At 30.5% G+C, this 22,525-nt stretch overlaps 3 protein-coding genes across 3 annotated transcripts; 1 reads left to right on the plus strand and 2 right to left on the minus strand.

Moving 5' to 3' along the window:
* Positions 1-881: 881 nt before the first annotated feature.
* On the minus strand, positions 882-5,690 carry LOC135960895 (tetratricopeptide repeat protein 37). The gene is made up of 14 exons (XM_065512296.1): positions 5,550-5,690; positions 5,269-5,483; positions 4,934-5,129; positions 4,287-4,882; positions 4,156-4,233; positions 3,792-4,101; positions 3,612-3,728; positions 3,120-3,487; positions 2,876-3,058; positions 2,605-2,810; positions 1,714-2,545; positions 1,409-1,583; positions 1,150-1,337; positions 882-1,070 (listed from the first exon to the last, which is right to left on the minus strand). Exons 1-14 carry the CDS (start codon positions 5,637-5,639, stop codon positions 917-919), a joined length of 3,708 nt encoding a protein of 1,235 aa, XP_065368368.1. The 5' UTR covers positions 5,640-5,690; the 3' UTR covers positions 882-916.
* Positions 5,691-9,913: 4,223 nt separating this feature from the next.
* Nurf-38 (Inorganic pyrophosphatase Nurf-38) lies at positions 9,914-15,435 on the minus strand. Its single transcript, XM_065513429.1, has 5 exons — positions 15,152-15,435; positions 11,427-11,545; positions 10,812-11,359; positions 10,630-10,739; positions 9,914-10,094 (listed from the first exon to the last, which is right to left on the minus strand). The coding sequence occupies exons 1-5, from the start codon at positions 15,414-15,416 to the stop codon at positions 10,063-10,065; spliced, it is 1,074 nt and encodes a 357-aa protein (XP_065369501.1). The 5' UTR covers positions 15,417-15,435; the 3' UTR covers positions 9,914-10,062.
* A 2,267-nt stretch (positions 15,436-17,702) lies between these two features.
* On the plus strand, positions 17,703-22,201 carry LOC135960080 (E3 ubiquitin-protein ligase ZNF598). Its single transcript, XM_065511283.1, has 6 exons — positions 17,703-18,335; positions 18,512-18,657; positions 18,719-19,285; positions 19,514-20,750; positions 20,988-21,185; positions 21,258-22,201. The coding sequence occupies exons 1-6, from the start codon at positions 18,075-18,077 to the stop codon at positions 21,453-21,455; spliced, it is 2,607 nt and encodes an 868-aa protein (XP_065367355.1). The 5' UTR covers positions 17,703-18,074; the 3' UTR covers positions 21,456-22,201.
* Positions 22,202-22,525: the final 324 nt, after the last annotated feature.

The following is a 22,525-nucleotide window of genomic DNA, read 5'->3' on the forward strand; positions in this document are numbered from 1 at the left end:
AAAAAAAAATTTAAAAACAAAGAAAAATGTTTAAACAAATTTAAAAAAACATTTTTATTTTAAAATATAATTTGGTGAAGGGTGTATAAGATTCGGCACAGCCGAATATAGCTCTCTTAATTGTTCTATTTAAATTTGTTTAAATTATTCGTTTTATTTTTAATAAATGTTGATTTTTAAGTAAATTGTTTAATTTTCTCTATGTTTGCTAGGATATCAAACGAACATCTAAAGATACAATTTGACAAGAAATTTTGTAATAAACCTAACCTTTTGAGGATTAAACCTTAAAAAGAAGTAAACTTTAATTTTAGTTTGGAATATCGAAAACATTTTTGGGGCCACCCTTGTATGCATGTGTATGATTGTCTTGTATAAAACATATTTACATATATTAAGGAAAACAAAGGACTAAAAAGGAATCAACACTGCAACCACTAGGAGAATAGTGATAAAAGACTTCAACAACTACAACAAAATCATTCAACTTTATAAATTAAAGTCTCTTTTTGATGTAATTCTTAAAAAATTTGTCACTAAATTGTTTATTATAATAATACTTTGAACAACAACAATGGCATTTTCTTTTTAACATATACCCTACAACACGTGCATAAATTTGAAATTTTGCACGATACAAAATTGTGCACCTTTTTTGTGTATGTATTTTATTGCAGTGGATGTTTGTATTTGCAATGTTGCTAACTATTCTCACCTGATGGTGAACTCCGCTTATATGGTTTATGTTATGAACAATTTTGCTAAATTTTTATTTTTTGCTAAACCAAAATTTCTGACAACCATATTTGTTTTCTTTAAATTAAAAGTTAGCTGATATATTTTTAAATATATTAATTTTTTTTATTCTTTTGCCAAAAAAAATAATTTGAATAAAAAAATATCTTGATTTTATCACTTAATGAACTTTTAATAAAGCATTCCAAGCATTCTTATTCGAAGGATGCAATAATATAGCTCGTTGTATAAGTTTTAAAGAACGTTGTGTATCCACCGGCTGTAGAGCTTTGCTGGCAATTAATAAAGTTTCCGAGTCCTCAATACAATTGCTTCTGTACATAAAAACAAAATGTAAACAAAAAATCAAAACAAATAAAACACTTTCCTTTAAACATAAAAATAGGAACTTACTTTTTCGTTTTACTGCCATGCACCAATGAAATGGCACTTAAAGCTATTTGACTGGTGGCATTATAATATTGACGTTTATGACCATAATTATCCAATAGGAAACTGGCCAAAACTTTACGCAACTCGGCACATTGTGGGAAAATATGAACACGCGTCATTAGATATGCCAGAGCTTTGCGAGGTTGTTGCTATTATGCACAAAAATAATTAAATGCTTGTAATTTTGTAATAGAATCTATAAAAAATATGTTTAACTTACATTTGCTTTATAATATTGTGCCGTTAGGAAGGCAATATGGGCAGCATGCTGTTCAGAATTCTCGTATTTCTTTAACTCTATCAATATGGTCTCTGACAATTGATTGTCGTGATGTAGAATGCCCAAAGCACAGGCAGAGTACAAGGCTTGTATGGGAGAATCTTTAAGGAGTATGCTAAAATTGGAATTTATATTAAGAAACTTAAAATTAATAAATGTAATCAATTTGTTTTAAATTTTTAAGGGATTTTTAAAAACAAATTTGCTCCGGAATCGAAATTCCTTCGAGTATAATAATGACTCACCACTGATATAAAATAGTCTTTGTATCGGCTTCACCCTGAAATGCATAAACCATTGATGCCATGGCCACCAAAATGCGTGATGCTTTATCATCCTCAATACCGGCAACACTCTTCAGCACCGAACTATAAACCGAATACGATTCTTGATGTTGACCGGCTTTAAAATAGGCCAAAGCTAAACCTATAATAGGTTTAAATGAAGCATGTGTGACCTTATTGAAAGCATTAATGGCTTCAGTGGGCTCATTGAGTTTTAGATGTACATAGCCCAAATTTGTATACAAAAGATCACGCTCCGCACCAGGAGCACAGTTTTCGGCAGCCATTGCGTACGCCTTAAGCGCCGGTCTATATAATTTTTGACGTTCGCTTAGAAAACCTTGAAATGAGTAGGCCGAAGGTGAGGGATTATTTTCTTCTAATATATTATACCAATTGATGGCATCCAATGCAACTGTATCAGCATACATGGTCTCAATGGCATATTTATAGTGCGGCAATTGATATTTTTTCTTGTCCGATAGAATATGACAAATCCAATGGGCATAGCCCAGGGAAGATTCGGCATGGAACTCAAATTGTTGACAATGGCGGAATAAATCAACAGCTTCTATCTCCTCCAATATAGCTTCAGCAATCATAGCTTGACCAATCCATGCATTGGGATATACTGGTGAAGATTGTTGGGCTCTTTGAAAGGCCAGATTGGCCAATTTTATTTCATTAAGTTTTAAATATAAAACTCCCAAATTTGTCCAAGTTGTATATGATTTACGCTCTATGTTCAGGGCTTGTATAAAACAATGTTGAGCCAAAGGCAAATTATCTATAACTTTAAAAAAAAAAATTTGTTTAAATATTTATAATTTACAGTACTATTTTATTACCCACCAGAGTGCAAACTTATAACACCTAATAAATTCCAATTATGCCATCTATTTGTTTGTTCCTTAATGGCCATTTGGCAGGCTTTCGTAGCCATTTCTAAATGAATTTTGGCATCCTCGGGCATATAGTCAGCTGAATAGTAAGCGCATAGCGCCAATTCATACCACAAATAAGTATTTTGTTTAATTTTTAAAGCACAAGTATAAAATCTACAATATTTAAGATTATCATCAGTAATTTTACATATTCCTTAGACATCTTGTAATTTTCCTACCTTAGAGCCAAATTTAACAAGTCTTTGCGTGTCAAACAAGCTATATCTGTATCGCGTTTAGCTAATTTACCACTAACATCCAGATTTGCTAATGATTCAGGCATTTGAGCAGTAGCTACAAAAACGTTGGCCGCTAAACGCCACAGCCAAACCATACTTAAATGTTCAGGATTTAAAAAGCATCTAAAAATAAACATTTTCTAAATGTTAAGAAAACCCATTAATATTTTTAACAAATTTTCACCTTTGCAGCATATTGATGGCCATTTGTAAATGATATTTAGCTCTGCCAAATAGATTTTCTAACTTTAAGTTATTTGACAATCCAATGTGGGCTTCGGCTGCCCCCTTTAAAGCTGGCAAATAGTTTTCATTGTCTTTAAGTAAATTATCAAAATCTTGTATGGCCTCCGTAAACATGCGTATCGTTGTCTTCATTAGGGCAATTTGTAACTTGGCGTATAAGTTATCGGGTTGCATTTCAAGAATTTTTTGAAATACACGTATGGCTGAGTTGTATGAACCTCTTTCGGCATAAGCATCACCTAAGGATTCCCAATATATCATGCAGGTTACATCATGTTTAATAGCTGTGCGGAATGACTGTATTGCCTATGATTTTGAAAGTTTAAATAAATAGTTTGTTCATATTACATTTATTGAAAACAACAATTGATTGCGTTTTTAAATGCTGAAAGGAAAATATGCATTTATTTGAAAATTAATTGAAAATTACCTCATCACACCTCTGGACATTTAGATAATGTAAGCCCAGCTTATAGTGTATATGTTTAGATCTTTCCGAGTTTTTTAGATATTTTAAAGTGTTCACAAGCAATGATAAATTTAAATCCTAAAATATAAAATCAAAAATAAATTTTTAATTTTTGGTTTATTTATATCAATAGCTAATTACCTCTTCTTCCAATTGCTGATATATAACAGATAGATTTTCCACAGCTTTCTCATTTAATGGATTAAGTGTAACATTTTTTTCAAAGCATTTTCTTGAACGTACTATATCATTTGTAGCAAAATAAATTCTACCCAAATAATAAAAACATTCAGAACTATATGGTTTTAAACGAGTAGCTTTTAAAATAGAGGTTAAGGCATTGTTATAATTTTGTACTTCATAATAGCATTTTCCCATTAAAAACAAAACGTAATAGCTATCTAAATCTGTAACAGATGATTGTATGTATTCAATAGCTTCAGAGGGAGAACTGTAATGAAATTATTATATTATATTGTAATAATATTTAAGCTATGTAACTTACAGTAAAAATTCAGCTTTGCTTAATGCATCCAGTTCTAAACTCTGAAGTCTTTCATTGTCTTCTAATTTGTAATAACACCTAAGAAATACGTTTTAAATTTTATTTTTTTTTGTTTTATTTTTAACCACTACCTTGCTAAAGCTTGCTTTATTTCCATAGTTAATTCCTTGGCTTTTAATATCGTTACAGCTTCATTTAATTTCGACTTTTCTTCGCTGTGCGAAAGACAAATAGCATGTTCCTGGCTATCATTTGCTTTAAGTTGACACCATAACTCCTCGGCTAAACCATACGCTTCCAATTGCATTTCGGCAAAAGCCAACAATTTAATTGCCACCTCATAGTTGGGTTGTATTTTTTGCACTTTGTACAAAATATCTCTTGCTGCCACAAATTTTTCTGAATTATAAAGATCAATTGCTTTCACCAACCAGCCTAAACTTGATTCTCCATTTAATTCCAATAATTTTGTGGCATAAAAATCTATAGGATTTTTTAAACTCTCAAGGCAATCTTTTTTCGAAAAGTTATAATGTTCACAATAGATCTTGCAAATCCACTCGTAAGCGTATATATCTTCAGGATAGAATTCAATCAAGTTGCAAGCACGTTCCAAACACAGGTTTAAATCGTCTTGTTTAAATAATAACTTTATAAAACGTTTAGAAGCCGACAAATAAACGTCTGAGGAAGCATCCAATAGTATAGATTCTAAAGAAGATTTATACTAAAAGAAGATTATTTAATTTGTGCAAAAAAATGTTAGTATAAAATTTACCAATTGTTCATCACCAGCCTCCACTGGTAAATTATGTTGTATCCAAATACGACCTAAATATTTCAATAAAATAGTTTTCTTTTCATCATCTTGAGATTTTACTGCTAGGCGTCTAAAGATATTAAAAGATTCTTGAGCTACTTTACTATTGGACGCAATGGTGAACAGTTTCTCTAGATAATCCAATTGTTTGTCGCTGGAAATTAAGAATAACAAAAATCGAAATTAGTATAACTATGTATCTATCTTTAACAATTAAATCAGTATGTGGTAGTATGTGGTAATGATTCACTGCGACATTTTCGATGCAAACAAAGCTAAATGTTTTAACTTACGGCACTAGTTCTATTAATTGTTCTAAAATTTTTGGCAGCTCCTCAGTCGGCGCACAATTCGACAGGCCATGCAAAGCAACAGTTGGCTGTTGAGGTGCACAATATTCAATAGCTTTACGTAAATATTTAGCAGCCTCCTGCTTATTCCAGCTTTGATATGCGGCACCCATTAGCAGATGTCCCATGTAACTATTGGGCTCGGCCTTTAAAACTTCCTATTACGGGGAAGAACAAAGAAAAAAAATAAATAGAAATTAACTTAATCGGTTTCGGCAACTCACTTCACACATTTTAACAGCATCTTTATATTTTTCAGCGCTTATAGCTTCTCGTACTCCCTTCAGCAAAGCTTTTACTTCCTTAGTGGACATTTTTTGGTTCTTATTGTTGCAATTAAATGTTTTGCAAATAAATAAATAAAAAATTTGCGTATACAAACCGGCGTAAAAAAAATTAAAACAAATACAGTCCAATAAGTTTAAAACGAACTCATAGAAAAGAAAATGTACAATATCATTGCATTATTAAATATCCTTAATAATGCAAGGGCTAATAATATTTTATTTAAACCTGTTGTAAATATTTTTTGTTTATTTTACAATTTTTTTTAACTTTATATTAAGCCATTGATATTTAATTAACTATAATCAATGGTTTTAAAAAGTTATTTTTTATAGTTCGTAATAACCGTGTTCGGCTATAATTGCAATAAACATCTGTTTTGTTCACATTCACAATAGTGTTCAATCACAATAGATTCATATTTTTGCATAAAATAAATTACAGTGAGTGATAAATATTTTCTATAGTAAATATTAAAGAGCTATATTCGGCTGTGTCGATTTAATTTATATTTTTTTGTAGAAATCAGCCGAAACACACGTATATCGTTTATACCCTTCACCTTCGTGGGAAGGGTATATATAAGTTTGTCATTCCGTTTGTAATGTCCACAATATTATTTTCCGATCCTATAAAGTATATATTCTGGATCCTTATAGATAGCGGATTCGATTAAACCATGTCCGTCTGTCGGTTGAAATCAAGTTTCTGAAGAGCCGATATCTTTGGGATACAAATCTTCAATAATTCTGTCAGACATGCTTTCGAGAAGTTTCCTATTTAAAATCAGCAAAATCGGTCAACAAATTGCTGAGATATAAGGAAAAAACCAGGACAACCTCGATTTTTGACTTATATCTGGATTACTAAGTCATTAATTTAGACAATATGGATATCTAATGATAGATATTTGAAAGACCTTTGCAACGACGTATATAAGACCATAGTAAGTTGGACCTACAATGGGTCAAAATTGGAAAAAATATTTTTTAACCCAAATTTTTTTTTCATCAAAAAAAATTTTTTTTTTAAATTTAAAAAAAAATATTTAACAATTCGAAAAAGAATTTAAAATAACAATTCGAAAAAAAATTTCAGTCTATGAATGACTGAGATATAAACAAAAAGCTGTTTTTAAAAACACTTGTCTTCGGTCTTTTTTGTACGTTCAAAATTTAAATTTGTGTGAAAATAATTTTAATTAAATTAATCGACGAAGCATACTTTTGAGTGAGGTTGCAAATATCATTGCCTACATCCAGAGCTGTAAATGAATCATTCTTTTTTGATTTTAATTCATTATGAATTAGCTAAATTTTGAATTAATTCATTGAATTGAAAAAATGAATTGAATGAAATTTGAATCAATTCAAACGAATTAGGCAGAAATGAATTTCAATTCATTTCTAATTCAAATGAATTTGTAAAAATGAGTTGCAATTCATTTACAATTCATTTGAATTGAATTGATTTTGAATTAATTCAAATGAATTAGAAAAAAGAATTAGCAATTCAAATGAATGACTCGAAAATGTATTGCAATCAATAAAATTCAAGAGCAGATCTCTAGGGGGAATGAAAGATTTCTCCTACCAAAATGAAAATATCCAGTAAAAAAATTGAAAAGCCTTGTCCTGTATACGCGCATGATCAATGAAAACATGGTGTTTGGGGTTTATTTCTTCAAGAAGAACTGATTTTTATTTTGAAATACGCTGAACGACAAAACATATTTAATATTCAAGAAGCAATTAATAATTTTTGAAATTTTGTAACCCACGACCACCCAACGACAAACTTTTTGCTAATATTTATATTATATTTATTTCAAAAAAATAAAACTATCTTCCAAAAATAATCAAAAATCAGGAAAAATAACAATGTATGTAGTTCAAAACACAATTGAGTTTCATAAATAAGGCTAATTAGATTTAATTAGAATGCACCATTCACCTTAAACAATAATAGCTTTTCAAAATTATCATCTGAAAGTGATCCACGTTTAGGGATGTTTAGAATAGAGGCGTACGAAAATAATCTTTCAACATTATATTTAAAGAAAGACTTTTTAACCGTCGATTAATTACTGCATACTTGATGACTTTGAACAATCTGCTAAATATGCTGCGAATTTCGCGTCGGAGTTGGAAATGAATTGCTAATTTTTTTCTAATTCATTTGAATTAATTCAAAATCAATTCAATTCAAATGAATTGTAAATGAATTGAATTAATTCAACATCAATTCAATTCATTTGAATTGGAAACGAATTGCAATTCATTTTTACCAAATTCATTTGAATTAATTCAAAATCAATTCAATTCATTTGAATTAGAAACGAATTGCAATTCATTTTTACCAAATTCATTTGAATTGACTCAAATTTCATTCAATTCATTTTTTTGTGTGAATGATTCGCGAATTAATTCAAAAATGAGTGATTCATTTACAGCTCTGCCTACATCTCGAACAATAAGTTCTGTATATTGACAATATCGTTACGAAATTGCATTTTTCAATTTGAACTTAAAGGTTTTAACGATTTATTTCAACATCCATCATCTTTTGTATATATTGCCATACGTGGAGATTTCTACTTATGAGCCATAAAACCATAGAGCGGAAACTAGGAAAAAATTTACTCAAAATAATCACACATACTCACCACTTTGGTTTTTGACAACTGAGTTAGGTCTTTGTGAGTTTCCGATCTATGTGTAGTTATCTAGGGACAGAACCTTAGGGTAACAGATACGAGACGTAATTTTCAAAAATTTAACTCATGCTACAACAAAATACATGCTAATTAATGTGACATATGATTTGTTGTATTTTTGTTTGACAAATCGGAGTGCCTCGTCTCTATGTATTCATAGTATAACAATAAAAAATATAGCTTACTCATTGTCGAAGTGGAACTCTCTCGAGTACTTCCCCTATATAATGCTAAAAATTGTTAGAAGATGCCGCTGGTATACAAATAGTGGCAGCGATAACATGATCCAGTCTCGTGCAATAATTCAAGTGTGTTCTTAAACCTTAATTCAAATGTATTCTTAAACCTTAATTTAAGTGTGTTTATTGAAGTAAATTATAAAATTAAACTGTTGTTGTTTAAATTTTTAAACTATTTGCTATTATGTACATTAGATTTTTTTCACGAAAAATCGTATAGCAGAAACGCATTCTATTGAAAATTCTAAGAAATTTTCCCCAAGAAACCATAGGTCTAAAATCAAATCCTATCTTGCGCATTTCGTCTTTTATCCAATGATATTTCAATATACATTTTTATAATAGTTTTTTTATTGAATAAAAGTGAAATGGATTTCATTTTAGAGTCTAAAATTTAGACCTATGGTTTCTTGAGGAAACTTACTTAGAATTTTCCGTAGATTGCGTTTCTGCTATACTATTTTTGACTTTTTGATCGTCCATACAAATCGACCCGGCCTAATGTACATAGATTTGTCACAAAAAACAAATAGGTTAGATTTAGAATTACTGAGATATGGGCATTTCCACAAACAACTTTTCATAAACAAATGATTTTTTCTAAAATTCTATTAAAAAATATATACAAAATAATTATTACCAAACAAATCAATAGAGGCCATCAATGCTCGATTAATGGCGAATTTTTCAATTGTTTTTTTTTCATGTTTTAAACCATATCATAGTTTGTTATCCGAGATAGTACTAAAAAAGTGGATGAATTTTTTGAAATTTTATTTGTATTTTATTAAACGTTTAGCGTTCGAAAAGCATATTGCCATTATTGCACCCAAACTGTAGTTGTTTTTTGTAATTTTTTTTTTTTTTTTGAGTTGAATTTTTATTGACTATCGGTATTATTATTTTCTTTATTTTTTCACTTCCAAGGCCTACGAGTTTAGCTTTGAGTACTGTGGAAATGCCCAAAAGTTATATGTTCTTAATTGATTTTCGTCTTAAGCTGATTCGGGACAAATATTTTAAGAATGCTCGATTTTTTATTTTGAGTACTTACCATTTTGATTGATCTCTATGGACACTGGTTTCTTATTGGAACCCGTATGTGTCATCCTTATAACCTAACATTTTGATTATCAATAAATATATATTACAATACACTGATAAATTAAGTAACATTTAAAAGGTTTTCTTTAACGGTTTTCTTAATTGTATTAATTTACATTTCAAATCGATATCATGAAAACCCTTTGAATTTCCTCACACTTTTCATAGAAACCTATGATTTTAAGAAATTTTAAGTGAAATTTCTTTTTATTAATTCGACTTATAAATAAAAAAATCAGAGGAGTTCACTGTGCTTACTGTTTTGTGTGTATTTTGTTAAAGTATTTCATGTTTCAATGTTTAACTTTTAAATACATAGATTAATTTAATTGTTTAATGAGTTTTAAACCATAAAATCTTAACATTTTGTAAAAATATCAAAGCTGCTTGTTTTCACTTCAAGTGAATGAAATGCCATTTATCAACTGGAATGAGAAAAAAAGAGAAAACAAGGAATGGTTATAAACAAAAAATTTAAAAAATATAAATTCAAGCAGAACATAAGCGTTAAATTCGGCTTGACCGAATTTTAATCACATCCACCAGTAATTAATTTCAACATATTCGCACGATGATTTTTTCGAATCGAACCAAGTTATTTTGAAGTTCGATGAGGAGGTAATCATTCGAATTTGTATGAATTGTACAATATAATAACCCCCACAACATAGAGAAATATATAATAATTTATTTATGCCCCAGAATTTTTATAATTTTATGAGAATACAGAAAAAATAAGAATGATATAATTCTTTCAATAAGAATATCAAACCTATTTAGATGATAGTGATATTAATACAGATAAGACATTGTGTTACTTGGTTTAAATGGATTATTCTATGTACAATAAAAGTTGTTATTTCATATACAGTGTGGCAAGAAAGCAAACATTTATTATTAAGTGCATTTTAACTAACTACAACTTTGAATAAATGTTGTTAGGTAAATAGAAAGTCTTACCTATGTCAGTTACTTCTTCGACATCACCACCTTCGGCGGCACCGGAGATAACAGTTTCAGCCTCTTCTTGACTTGTAAGGAATGGTGAATCAGCAACGGTAGTATTTAAGCTACAACAACAATATAGTAACGATAACATTCGTTAAGATTAGTTGATAATAAAATTTAATTATGAAACTTACCATGAAATAGAGCCACCTTCCAATTGCTTACTGATTAAACCTTCCCAGAATTTATGAGTTTCAGTTACTACATTAATGGCAAAAGCAGCATTCTTAGCATCACCATTGAAGGCGAATTGATTTTCGGGTTTGCCATCGGGAATCTTGTAGATTTTGAACCATTCAACGGTGGCACGCAATAATCCGGGGAAATATTTATCAACATCGGTAATATCGTTCATTTTCTCAGCCAATGGATCATTGACATCGATGGCAATAACTTTCCAATCGGTTTCGCCCTCATCAATCAAAGCAATGGTGCCCAAAACCTTAACCTGTACAACTTGACCACGTTTAGCTACGCGATAACCAATTTCCAAAACATCAATGGGATCATTGTCACCCTTGCAGCCAGTGCTGGGTTCAATGTGATCGGGATTTTCCCAGGTCTGTGGAAAAGCGCCATAATTCCAAATGTAACCCTTGTGGGGGAAGCAGTTGGCTACAAAACGCAATTTACCCTTTTTGACATCTTGTTTAATGGGATTTAAAGGGTTATTCAAACTGATCTGAAATGTTAGTAAAACACGCCATTTAGCAATTAAAATTAATTTTTCAATTCATTTATTTACTCACCTCCATTTTAGCATTTGTCCAACGTGGCACTTCAACCACCATATTGTATATGGTTTTCTCTTCATTGGCATACAGAGGGATGTCATGTAATGGTGAGACTCCTTTACCGCAAGCAGTTTCTGCAATAGTTTATACATTGTTAATTTATTATCAATTTCTATTTAGATTAATCAATTCTATGTTTGGGTTTGCATGTACATAATTTCTCATGATTGAGGTTCTTTTATGTGGCTACCCCAAGCATTAACATAATTGTTGAAATGTAAATAAATTAAATTATTATGTTATGTTCAAATGGAAAAATTAGGGTAAACTAGAATGTTGCAACAATAATTGGATTTTTTGCTCCGTAACTGTCTTACGTTAGGTTAGGTTAGGAAGGGGTGATGAAACGTACATTTTAAAAAATTTATGTTTTTGTTTTCATTCAATTCTGATAAGATTGAAAATAATTTTGTTAGAAAATTTCTTTTTTAAGATGGTCTAGCATTATGTGAGCTACCTAAATATATAAATGTATGACGTTTTTATCTTAATATTAATAGAGATAAGCTGAAAAAAATTATTTCTTACATAATACTAACTTAATTAAACCATTTAATAATATTTGATAGTGTTTGTTGGCTGTTATGTACATAATAAGTTTAAATAAAACTACACAATTTCCTATAGTATCTTAGAATTTACCGATTGTATTTCAAAAATACTATAATATTGCGGAATATTTAATTTCTGTTCCGTTTGTATTTTCTACCAACAAAACAAGTAAAGGGCATCTTTAGCACATATATTTCTCATAGAAAACTCGATAATAATTTGAGTTTAATACATTTTTAACCCATTATGTCATATTTAACAAACGTTATCTTTGTTTCTATTAATTAATAATATGCATATTATTTCCTACGTGATTTTATGCTATTAAATAAATCCTCTTAAAAGCTTTCATTTAATTTGCAATGTTAGTTTGTTTGTATAGTTATTTAGGTCAAAAATTCTAACTGAATTTTAAACCTATTCTCGTAGCTCAAATAGTCTGAAATTTAGAATTTATTAATACACCTGATGAAAATGCAATATTATATTCGAAAGTTTAAAATCAAATTCGAAAATTTGATCGATCTAATGTTGGATGAATTTCGAAAATAGTATCAGATAATAATGCAATATTATGTTTGAATATTTAATTGAAGCCAATTTCTTCTTCTGGTAGCCCAAATAGGATGAAATTCATTCATACAACTGATGAAAATGCATGATATTCGAATGCTTGAAATCAAATTCGAAAATTAGAACTTATGTTCGAAACATTTCGAAAATAATCTCAGATCATTCATAAACCTGATGACAATGCAATATTATGTTTAAATATTCGAAATTAAGTTCGAAAATTCGAACTTTTGATGGAATTTTTAAATTTGTTATAAAAAGCTCTAAATCGTAAGGATTCTTTAAAAAATAATTTTAGTTTTATTTGAGTCCTATTTCTTACATTGTCCATTTTCGAAATTAATAATTTTGAAAAAATCAAAATTTCATGAATTTTAATTTTGAGTAGTTTCATCATATTAGCTATTTAAAATATGTATGTTCAAACATTCGAAGAAAATAAATTAATAATAAAATTTTTGGCTATGCCTTCACCAAAGTACTTAAAGAAAAATATATATTTTTTTGGTATTTAAAGTTTATTGGCGGAGTATAGCGTCTCATAAATTGACAGTTTATCCCACGTTCATACATCGAGTTATAAATGGTACTCCACCAATTTATGATTTGGATTGACCAGTATCAATGAGTTTTTATTGTCTTTACCAGGGTATATCCAAATTAAAAAAAAAACTTTAAGATAAATATTCATAAATATTTTTCGTAAAAAAAAATTCAGGTTAAAAAAATTAGCTGAACAAGATTTCGGTGAATAGTAGGTGTAAACATCATGGTAGTCGAGGTTTTTCTAATATCTCAGCAATGCTTGGGCAGATTTTTTCGATATTGATGTTTGTTAATTTATTGGGGCTTCTGAAAGTGGATTTCAACAGACCAAACTGGCTATATCGACTCCGCTATGTATAACGATCCAGAATATATAGACATTATTGGGTCTCAAAAAAAAAATTCAAATTACCTACATACCCACAATAACATCCCAATACTCATTTTTACTGGAATTCTAGTTGTAAGCAAGTGCAATTCAAGTCTTGAATTATTGTCAATCAATAGTATTATAGTTCAAGTCAAATTCCAACAAAATGTTTAAGTGCTTAAATTTGTTGGGGCTTTGTTTGTTCCTCATTGCGATAGTTCTAAAATTAAATTGAAAATTGTGTACAAGTGAAAGTCACTTATCGCAATAAATCAAGTGGCTTTGACTCATAAGAGTATTGATATTATGTAAAGTATATAGGGTATAACCTTTACCTACACTTTGCTTTAGGTTTTAGATTTTCTAAAAGTGCAAATAATAGAAATGAAAGATTAACAAGTTATCTATATTAAAATAAGAAAGATTTTTGGATAGAAATAGTGAAGGTGTTGTCGGTGTAAACTGAAAACGGAATTGGACATTTTTTAAATAAAAAAGTTTTTTCTACAAATCTTAAATTTCTGGATTTTGTTTTACTTTTTAATGCAATTAGACAGATTTCCATGGCTAAAATATATAGGAAATCAATAACTTCAAAATCTTTTGATCGAAAATAATGTTAAAATTGGAGTTTAAAGAAATAGGTACCTATCCTGAGAACTTCTTTTATATGGAACAAACCCGTGAGGCTTGTCTAATGCACAAAAGTATTAGCACTTGACAAAGTCCAAAACTATAAAAAGCAACACAATAAATCGATAGTGAATCTAAATGAAACTAAAAAGTAGTACTGTGTGTACACTATACGTACATACATATCGCTCATTTGCTGCAACAACGTCATAATTCAAAAAAGTTGTTTCGAGAAAAACGGCTTTAAATGTTTTATGACATTTAACAATTTCTTAAATAAATTTTCAACAAATAATGCGATTTCATAAATAATACCTGATATAAATAGTAGATGTTAATATCTGTATTTAACACAAATTTTTACTTGTCAAATATACGAGAAATCATGAATTTTAATTTTGATGTTTACAACAGAAAAACACTCACACAAAAAATAATTGACTTTTTTGGAAACTGGTAAAACTATGTGAAAGACTATAGAACGGCGTTATATGCGTTTATTCTATGACGAATATTTTGTATTACTCAGTTCAATAAACACGGATTTTGAGTTATGACGTTGTTGCAGCAAATGAGCCATATGTATTTGCATACATACCTATACTAACTAAATTCATTAAATATTGAAATAATTAACATACAATTCTAAAAAGTCATATCACACAAACACAGGGAATACCAGGAAATTGTAATAATACTTTTTCTGTAATCCAAATCAAATTTAATTCCCTTCTTATCACAAAATAAGCAAAATTATTATCATTTCTCACTTTTGCCATTAATTGCATAAGATTGTATGAGTGCGTGTGAAAAATTTGCCACAATTGTTGTTGTTATAATATAAAGGAATTAAAGCCTATTTATTTAACTAATGATAACAAATAAATAAAAGATTCCACTTAAATTCGAACACTTTGATGGTCAATGTCATTTCAACAACAAGTATTTTTTAAAATAACTAACCATACATTTGCACTACATATTATTTTTTTTGCTAATTACTTACTGAAATAAATGCTATAATTGGTGGAATTGGGTGCACCCTTTTCGATGATTTGATATTGTGTTGAAGACATTCTGTTGTTTTTTATTTCTAACTTATTTTGTTTAAATTCTATATTTAATGCTGCTGCTGTAGTTGACACTGGCCGTTTGTGTAGAAAATTTGCTGACGAATTCAAATTAGGAAAAGCCGGTTTCGCAAACACGTTGTGCAAACCGGACGAAGGAATTTTTGTGAATAAAAAACGTAATGACAATGTAGCCGTCATTCTAAATTATTATTGACGCAGTTTTCTTCCAAGGCGAATTTATACAAGGTAGTGGCAGTTCAATAAACACAACAATTGGTTTTACCAACTGTTAAAAACAGAATGGAAAATTAAAAAAAAAAAAAGATTTATTGAAAATTAATATAGTGTGGATAATTGAATAGTATGGGCTTAATTTAATTATGTGAAAAATAAATATATTGTTAACAAGCATAGTATATGTAGATATTGAAATATAACAAGCTTTGACAGACGCTAGAACCAAACAAGCGAAAAAAAGTCATCAGCTGTTTTACTGACTCCACCTTATATGAATTCACCTTGGTGTGAACTGTCAAATTATGATTGATATACTAATTTAAAAAATGGTGCCAGATTGCTCAATTTATTCCGGCTCATTTGGCTCACGTCAAACACATTACACACACACCGTACATTTCATATGAGACAAGATGGTTTGAAGACCCCCCATTTCTCATCACCCTAGGTCTCCACGTAGCAATATTTATTGCTGCAATTGTCAAATTTTATTGCGTCAATGAAATTTGCGAGTGTAGACCGCAAATTGCCATATGTAGCAATCCATTGCGCAATGATTGCTCTGCTGATTGTCTGAGCAATTATTGCTAAGCAATAAGCTGTCAGTTCAGCTGTCATTAATGTAAAATTTCTTCTTTCTATGATTCGATGCGATTAATTCATCCATATTTAATTTATTTAAGAACCAAAACAAACAAAAAAACAAAGAAATTAGTGAAAAAAAATCATTTAACGTAAAATAAACCACAGTTTTTCATAGAACTTCTCGCTTTGAAAATTTTGTATTTGTGACGAACGTTTTCTCCACCTAAAGCAATCAGCAATCACTCTGCTGTTGCTCTGCCGACGTTCTTGCTTGAGCTTAGCAATAAAAATTGCTACGTGGAGACCTAGGGTCACGAAAAACTCAAAATGGTTTACTCATTTCAGCGGCTCACGACGCGGTCAGCGCTGTGGCATCGCCACACATACAGTGATGCCATATGCCGGCAATGATGACATTTGGGAATTGAGAGACCAGAGCGAAAAGAGTTACCATGTTTCTTTACTATGAGAGAAAAAGCGCTTAAGTTCCAATTAGAACAATTTAATTATAAATAATCTATATACATAAAAATTAAAGTATGTCTGTTTAGTTATTTGTTTGGTTGGGACTTATAGGAGCCTAAAGCACTAGATCGATCCTCTTGAAATTTGTACCTCTATATCTGGAAGTAACAATGTGTTACATTTTATTTGGAAATTTCAAATGGGCGTGGCACTTCCCATACAGTGTAAATAGATATATGAAAAAAGCACGAATCAAGTCTTTTTGTTTACCCTCATGCTTCTCTACACCGTTCGCGAAACAAACAAAAAGTGATATCATAAAAATCATCGTTAATTTATATTTGCTTCCAAGCAGACTGACTGGTTGATGTTCTCGCTTATACCTTATATACACTGCATATCCTTCTAGATGCTTCCAGCTCCATTTATCGGTGCTTCTTGAATGTTCTATTTCTACAATGATCAACTCAATGCTTTTAGTCAATGTTAACAATATCAAAAGATTTGTTAATAATACTCACAGATATGTTAATAATGACCACAGTTATGTTAACTGCTCTTAATCGGCCGTTAATTGTCCACAATTAGAAGTCTCCATAAATATAAATGTTGAGAAATATGATGCAACTTGAAATCTGCAGTTAGAAACCTTTATATTTGAATTCGAATACCATTTTTTAACAATCTATAATGAATAAAATATCTATATTCGGCTGTGCCGAATCTCATATATCTTTCATCAAAGTATATATAAAGCTGGCCACACACGGAATGATTTGTTCGCCTGATTTGTGATTGAAAATTTTCAATTACTTGTGATTTTGTTCGCGCACAGCCCCATTAACTAGTCGAACACGAACAAATCGGACTCACAAATCATCCGTGTGTGGCCAGCTTAAGGCTCATGGCATAGAATAAACACATAGAACGGAAGGAGAGAGTAATATATATGGAAAAATTACTCTCTTTTCACACTTACGAGTGATATAATAACAAAATACATGCAATACATTCTCAGGAATTAGGTTTTTGACAACAGACTTAGGTTTTTGGCTCTCAGTTACCTATCTAGTTGTTGTCTATGGCTCATGGTTTTTATCTTCTAAACCCCATGGGTTAATAATATCAGCTGTCAACTCCTTGCCAAACACAATCTGGCATCTTCAATTTGTTCGACCAAAATATTGAAGCAAAAAAAAAATTACGATTAATTCACGACATCCACGCTAACAAGTGAAATTTTGCGTTTTTCTGAAATATTACAACAAAAATATTATTTAAAATTGTCTCTAAAATCAAGGAATCAACTTTGGATACGATTTCGAAAGGTCAAATTTATTTACCCCTTTTCTACAGGAAAAACCAAAAGAAACGTCAAAAATTCTAAACTTGGCAGACACATCGACACTGGATTTTATATTGTAAAAAAAAATTCACGTCATAAAGACACGCACACGTTTGCCTAAGAGGAAGAAAACTTAAAAATTGAAGAATAATCGCAATAGATAGCGAATTTTCAATTAAGTGGCTAAATATTTGTTGAATTTTGATACAGTTGTGACAATCACGATGAGCGTTGAGAAAAATTTAAGCGGCAAGTCCATGGCCAACATGCAAGGTGATGTTGCTCAAGGTGACGATCAACAGAATACGGGAGAATCAAATACGGACGTCACAATTGATGACAATGCTTGTGTGGTGTGCTTCAAAAATGTCGATCTTTTTTCCGTGGGTGAATGCGATCATCCGGTTTGTTATGAATGTTCAACACGCATGCGAGTATTATGCCAACAAAACGAATGTCCCATATGTCGTCAAGTGTTATCCAAGGTAAGAACTGTTTATTGAAAATGTAAATAATTAAAATATCTCTATCGTAAATATAGCTATATCTATTACTTAATTTATTGTGTTGATTTTATTGTTAAAATGCTATCTATAGATCCCAACAATACCACCTGTATGAAAAGTAACTTTTTAAGAATTATATTTTTTGTATTTTTTAGGTAATATTCACCTACAATAAGTTGTCCTATCGCGAACTTGAAGCCAGAAATCGTTCGGAGTATTATAGTAAAAAGTATAAAATTGGTTTCTACACCAGTGAAATACAACAAAAATTTTTTGAGTTACTTGACCATCCATGTCCAAAGTATGTTTTATTTACAATATTTTATCGCAACTACTTGAAAATGATTTTTTCTTCATTGCAGATGTCATTGTCCACCATATCGTACTTTTCAGGGTCTACGTAACCATGTACGTAAAGAGCATGATCTTTACTTTTGTGATCTTTGTGTGGAAAATTTGAAAATATTTACTTTCGAAAGACGTTGTTATACCCAAGCTGAATTGGGCTTGCATCGCACAAAAGGTGATCCTGACAATCGTTCACATCGCGGTCATCCTTTGTGTGAATATTGTAACAAACGTTATTTGGATCGTGATGAGCTCTTTAGACATTTACGGCGTGAACATTATTATTGTCATTTTTGTGATGCCGACGGTTGTAACGAATTCTATCGTGATTACAATGCTTTAGCGGATCATTTCCGTCAAGATCACTACCTGTGTGAGGAAGGTCGATGTGCTACAGAGGAATTTACGGGAGCCTTTCGCACAGAAATTGATTACAAAGCTCATGTGGCCAATATCCACGGCAAAGGTATGAATAAGCAGCAAGCGAAGCAAACACGTACTCTGCAGTTGGAAATAACTCTGGGACCCCGTGGTCGTTCGGGACAAACCGAACAGGGTGTCGCAAATATGAGATCAAGAGGGTAAGTAAACAATTTTAATCCTTAACAAATATATTGAGGGTCTATATTCAAAATATTGAATGGAATGAAATATAATTTGTTTAAGATAGAGAAATTACAAAAATGCCAATAAAATTTATAGGTATTAAATTGATATCACAAATGTGGTTTTCTTTGCTGAATATTTTGCCATCTAAAACTAATTTTCATAAAATGTTATAAACATTTTTGTAATTTTTTTATTTATAGAAACAACGATGTTGAACCAGAAATGGAAGAACCTTCGTATTATCAAGCCCATAGCACTAATCAACAGCGAAACAATATAGATCCTTGCAGTGAACAAGAATTTCCCTCATTGGCAGGTACAGCCACAGGGCCTAGTGTATCATTAACTCGCCCTCCACCCCCGGCTATATTAAATCGCAGTCGTATGTCCGGTTTAGCCCGTACAAAAGAAAACTTTCCGGCTTTAGGTGGTGCAGTCAATAATATAGGTGGTAACAACAGTAGTGGAGGTGTTGGACCAATGGGTTCTAACCGAGCACCACCACATAGTTCAAATGTGCTAAGAAAACAACATGCCAACGCTACTGGTGCAATACCACGCAGCAACGTATCGAACAATATGCCTTCAACAAGTACAAACGGCATGGTTATACATGTCTCAAATCGACCATCATCCTCTAATAATGCCAACTCATCTAATAGAAAATCGAGTGGTATGGACTTTCCCGCATTGCCTATGGGCAAATCTAAAAAGTCCCAAGCAAAACAAGCATTGTTGGAAGAGGATATGCCCACTTCAGGTGTACAATTGCCCATGTCTTCTGTTCCTTCGAAACATCGCTCTTTGGTCGACGACTATGTGTCAGTTGCAAATCCTGCCAATTTCCAAAAAATCCAAATGGTACAAAAGGAGGAAATGGAAACGAAGGCCCGCAAAGAAGCCGAAGCTAGAAATGCACCAAAACTGACCACTCAAGACTTTCCTTCTCTGGGACTTGGATCTTCGGCTAAATCCACACCAACCAATACCTGGATCAAATCGACCATGAGTGAGAAAAAACAAAAAGATTTGGAAAATCGTAAAAATAAAATTGCTCCTGCTCCTCTGTTAACCAAAAATAATGTTGGCTCTACTAAGCAGCCCAACATCACGAATGGCAACAATCAAAACAACAATCTTTCAAATAATAAAAAAGATAAAAAACCCAAGGAGAAAAAGGCCAATGAAAATAAAACATCGAACAATAATTCAACGAATGGCAAAAATGGACAATCACCTTTACGTCCTCCGCCTGGATTTCAAAATAGCAACTCGTCGATGAAGCCACCACCAGGATTTCAAACAACAAATGTAACTGTTAATTCAGTGGCCAAGTCGCCTAATAATTTAACATTTACAAGTTCATTGGGTGAAAGTTATAGCATTTTACCAGCTTATTCATATATCGCAGCACCCGATGCTTTGGCACGTAATCAGGTATGAATTCCATAAGTTATCACTTACAAATTGACCTTGGCCTTACGATATTATTCTTTTGAGTCATTTGGGCATTTCTATTTGAATTTTTTTTCTAATTTCGAAAAATACTAATGTCGTCGGATTTTATTGATTTAAGATTCATTTGTAAGATATTTATGACCTCTTTAGATATTTATCTCAAATTTTTTTTTTTAATTTTTCTTACATGCCATTTTATAATTTTACATATTTCAGAAATTAGTTGGCTTTTTTAGAGACGCCTTAAAAACTCCCGAAGGTTTAGAAGAATTTCGTCATATATCGCAAAAGTTTAGGGAGGGAGTCTATAAAACAGACGCCTATTATGAACACTGTCAAGCTGCCTTAAAGGATAAATTTGATAAAGTTTTTCCCGAACTTTTGGTACTATTACCAGACATAAGCAAACAACAGGTTGGTGGCAATAGTTAAATAATCAAGACTTTATTTATGGTAATTTATTTTAACAATTCCTTTCCATAACAGGCTCTATATTTGGTACATCAGCAACGTTTAAATAATTTATCACCACAACAACGTAAGTCACTGCCGAAATTAGAAGTTTGCTCAACTTGCAAACAGGTTTTAATGCAAAATGATTTAGAGGGTCACCGGAAAATGCATACTTTAACACAAAACTTTCCCAAATTGAATGGTGGACAAAAGTCTACTACCACTACCTAAGAAAATTACTTTTGTTATTGCCAAGTTAAAGTGTTAAATTTACAATGCGTGTGTGTATAATGAATTGTTATTTGTAGAACATTGTTTACAAAATTTGTTTTCTAAAGAGCTTATTAAAAAAAAACAAAATAATTTCAGTCACAATCTATTTAAAAGTGTTTCAAAGTATATACAATTTTTGTAGAGTTTAAAATTTTTATATAAATTTCAATAATTTTATTCTTATTAGATTTTCCCATAAAAGCTGAGATTTTTAAATAGCTTAGCTATAGATTTGATTTTAATGTGTAAAAATAGTTTAAGCGTTTAAAATGCAATTTGAATTTAATTAATAACCCTCAAGTTTAATTAATGTGTGTGTTTATTGTTTTCAAAAGTTTTTAACTTTTAATGAATTATCATAAAAACTAATTAAATAATATATTTTATTTTTTTTTTTGTATATAAAAAACTATTTTTATATTTAAATATTTGACTTCATTATTTCAAATGTAATTTTTGTATTTTCAAATCGCTTAAATACAATAACGGTAACAAAATCGTATAGCAATTAATGGTGATGAACAATTTGTTTAGAACAAAATAAAACTAATTAATAATAAAAGAAATTCAATTTATAACACAAATAATATATAAAATACATATTTAATTGTAATGTTTAAAACATGCATGTTTTTTATAACAAAATTATGTAAAAATCGAAATGTTCAGTATAAATAAACAATAAAAATGAATCGAAAAACAGAGCTTAACGAGTTTTATTAACATTTTATTTAATAAGTTTATTATTAGAAATTCTAATTTAGAATGATTGGAAATATTCAGCAAAAACATTTGGGCATAACTCATCTCTCAATGGGTGCCACTATTGCCCTTAAATTACTACAAAGTTAATATTTTGATAACATACAAAGTAGCTTTTACGCTTAGGAATTAAAATACGTGGATTTTTCGGCCCAACAAATGTCGATTTTGAGGAGTTTGAGAATTATATTATGTACATTAGAGTTATCCAAAAAATTTAAAATTTTTTCGTAGCTGTTTTGTTGCTAACTTTAGGAGCACTTTTA

The sequence above is a fragment of the Calliphora vicina genome, chromosome 5 (assembly GCF_958450345.1).
Source record: "Calliphora vicina chromosome 5, idCalVici1.1, whole genome shotgun sequence".
Lineage (NCBI taxonomy): Eukaryota > Metazoa > Arthropoda > Insecta > Diptera > Calliphoridae > Calliphora > Calliphora vicina.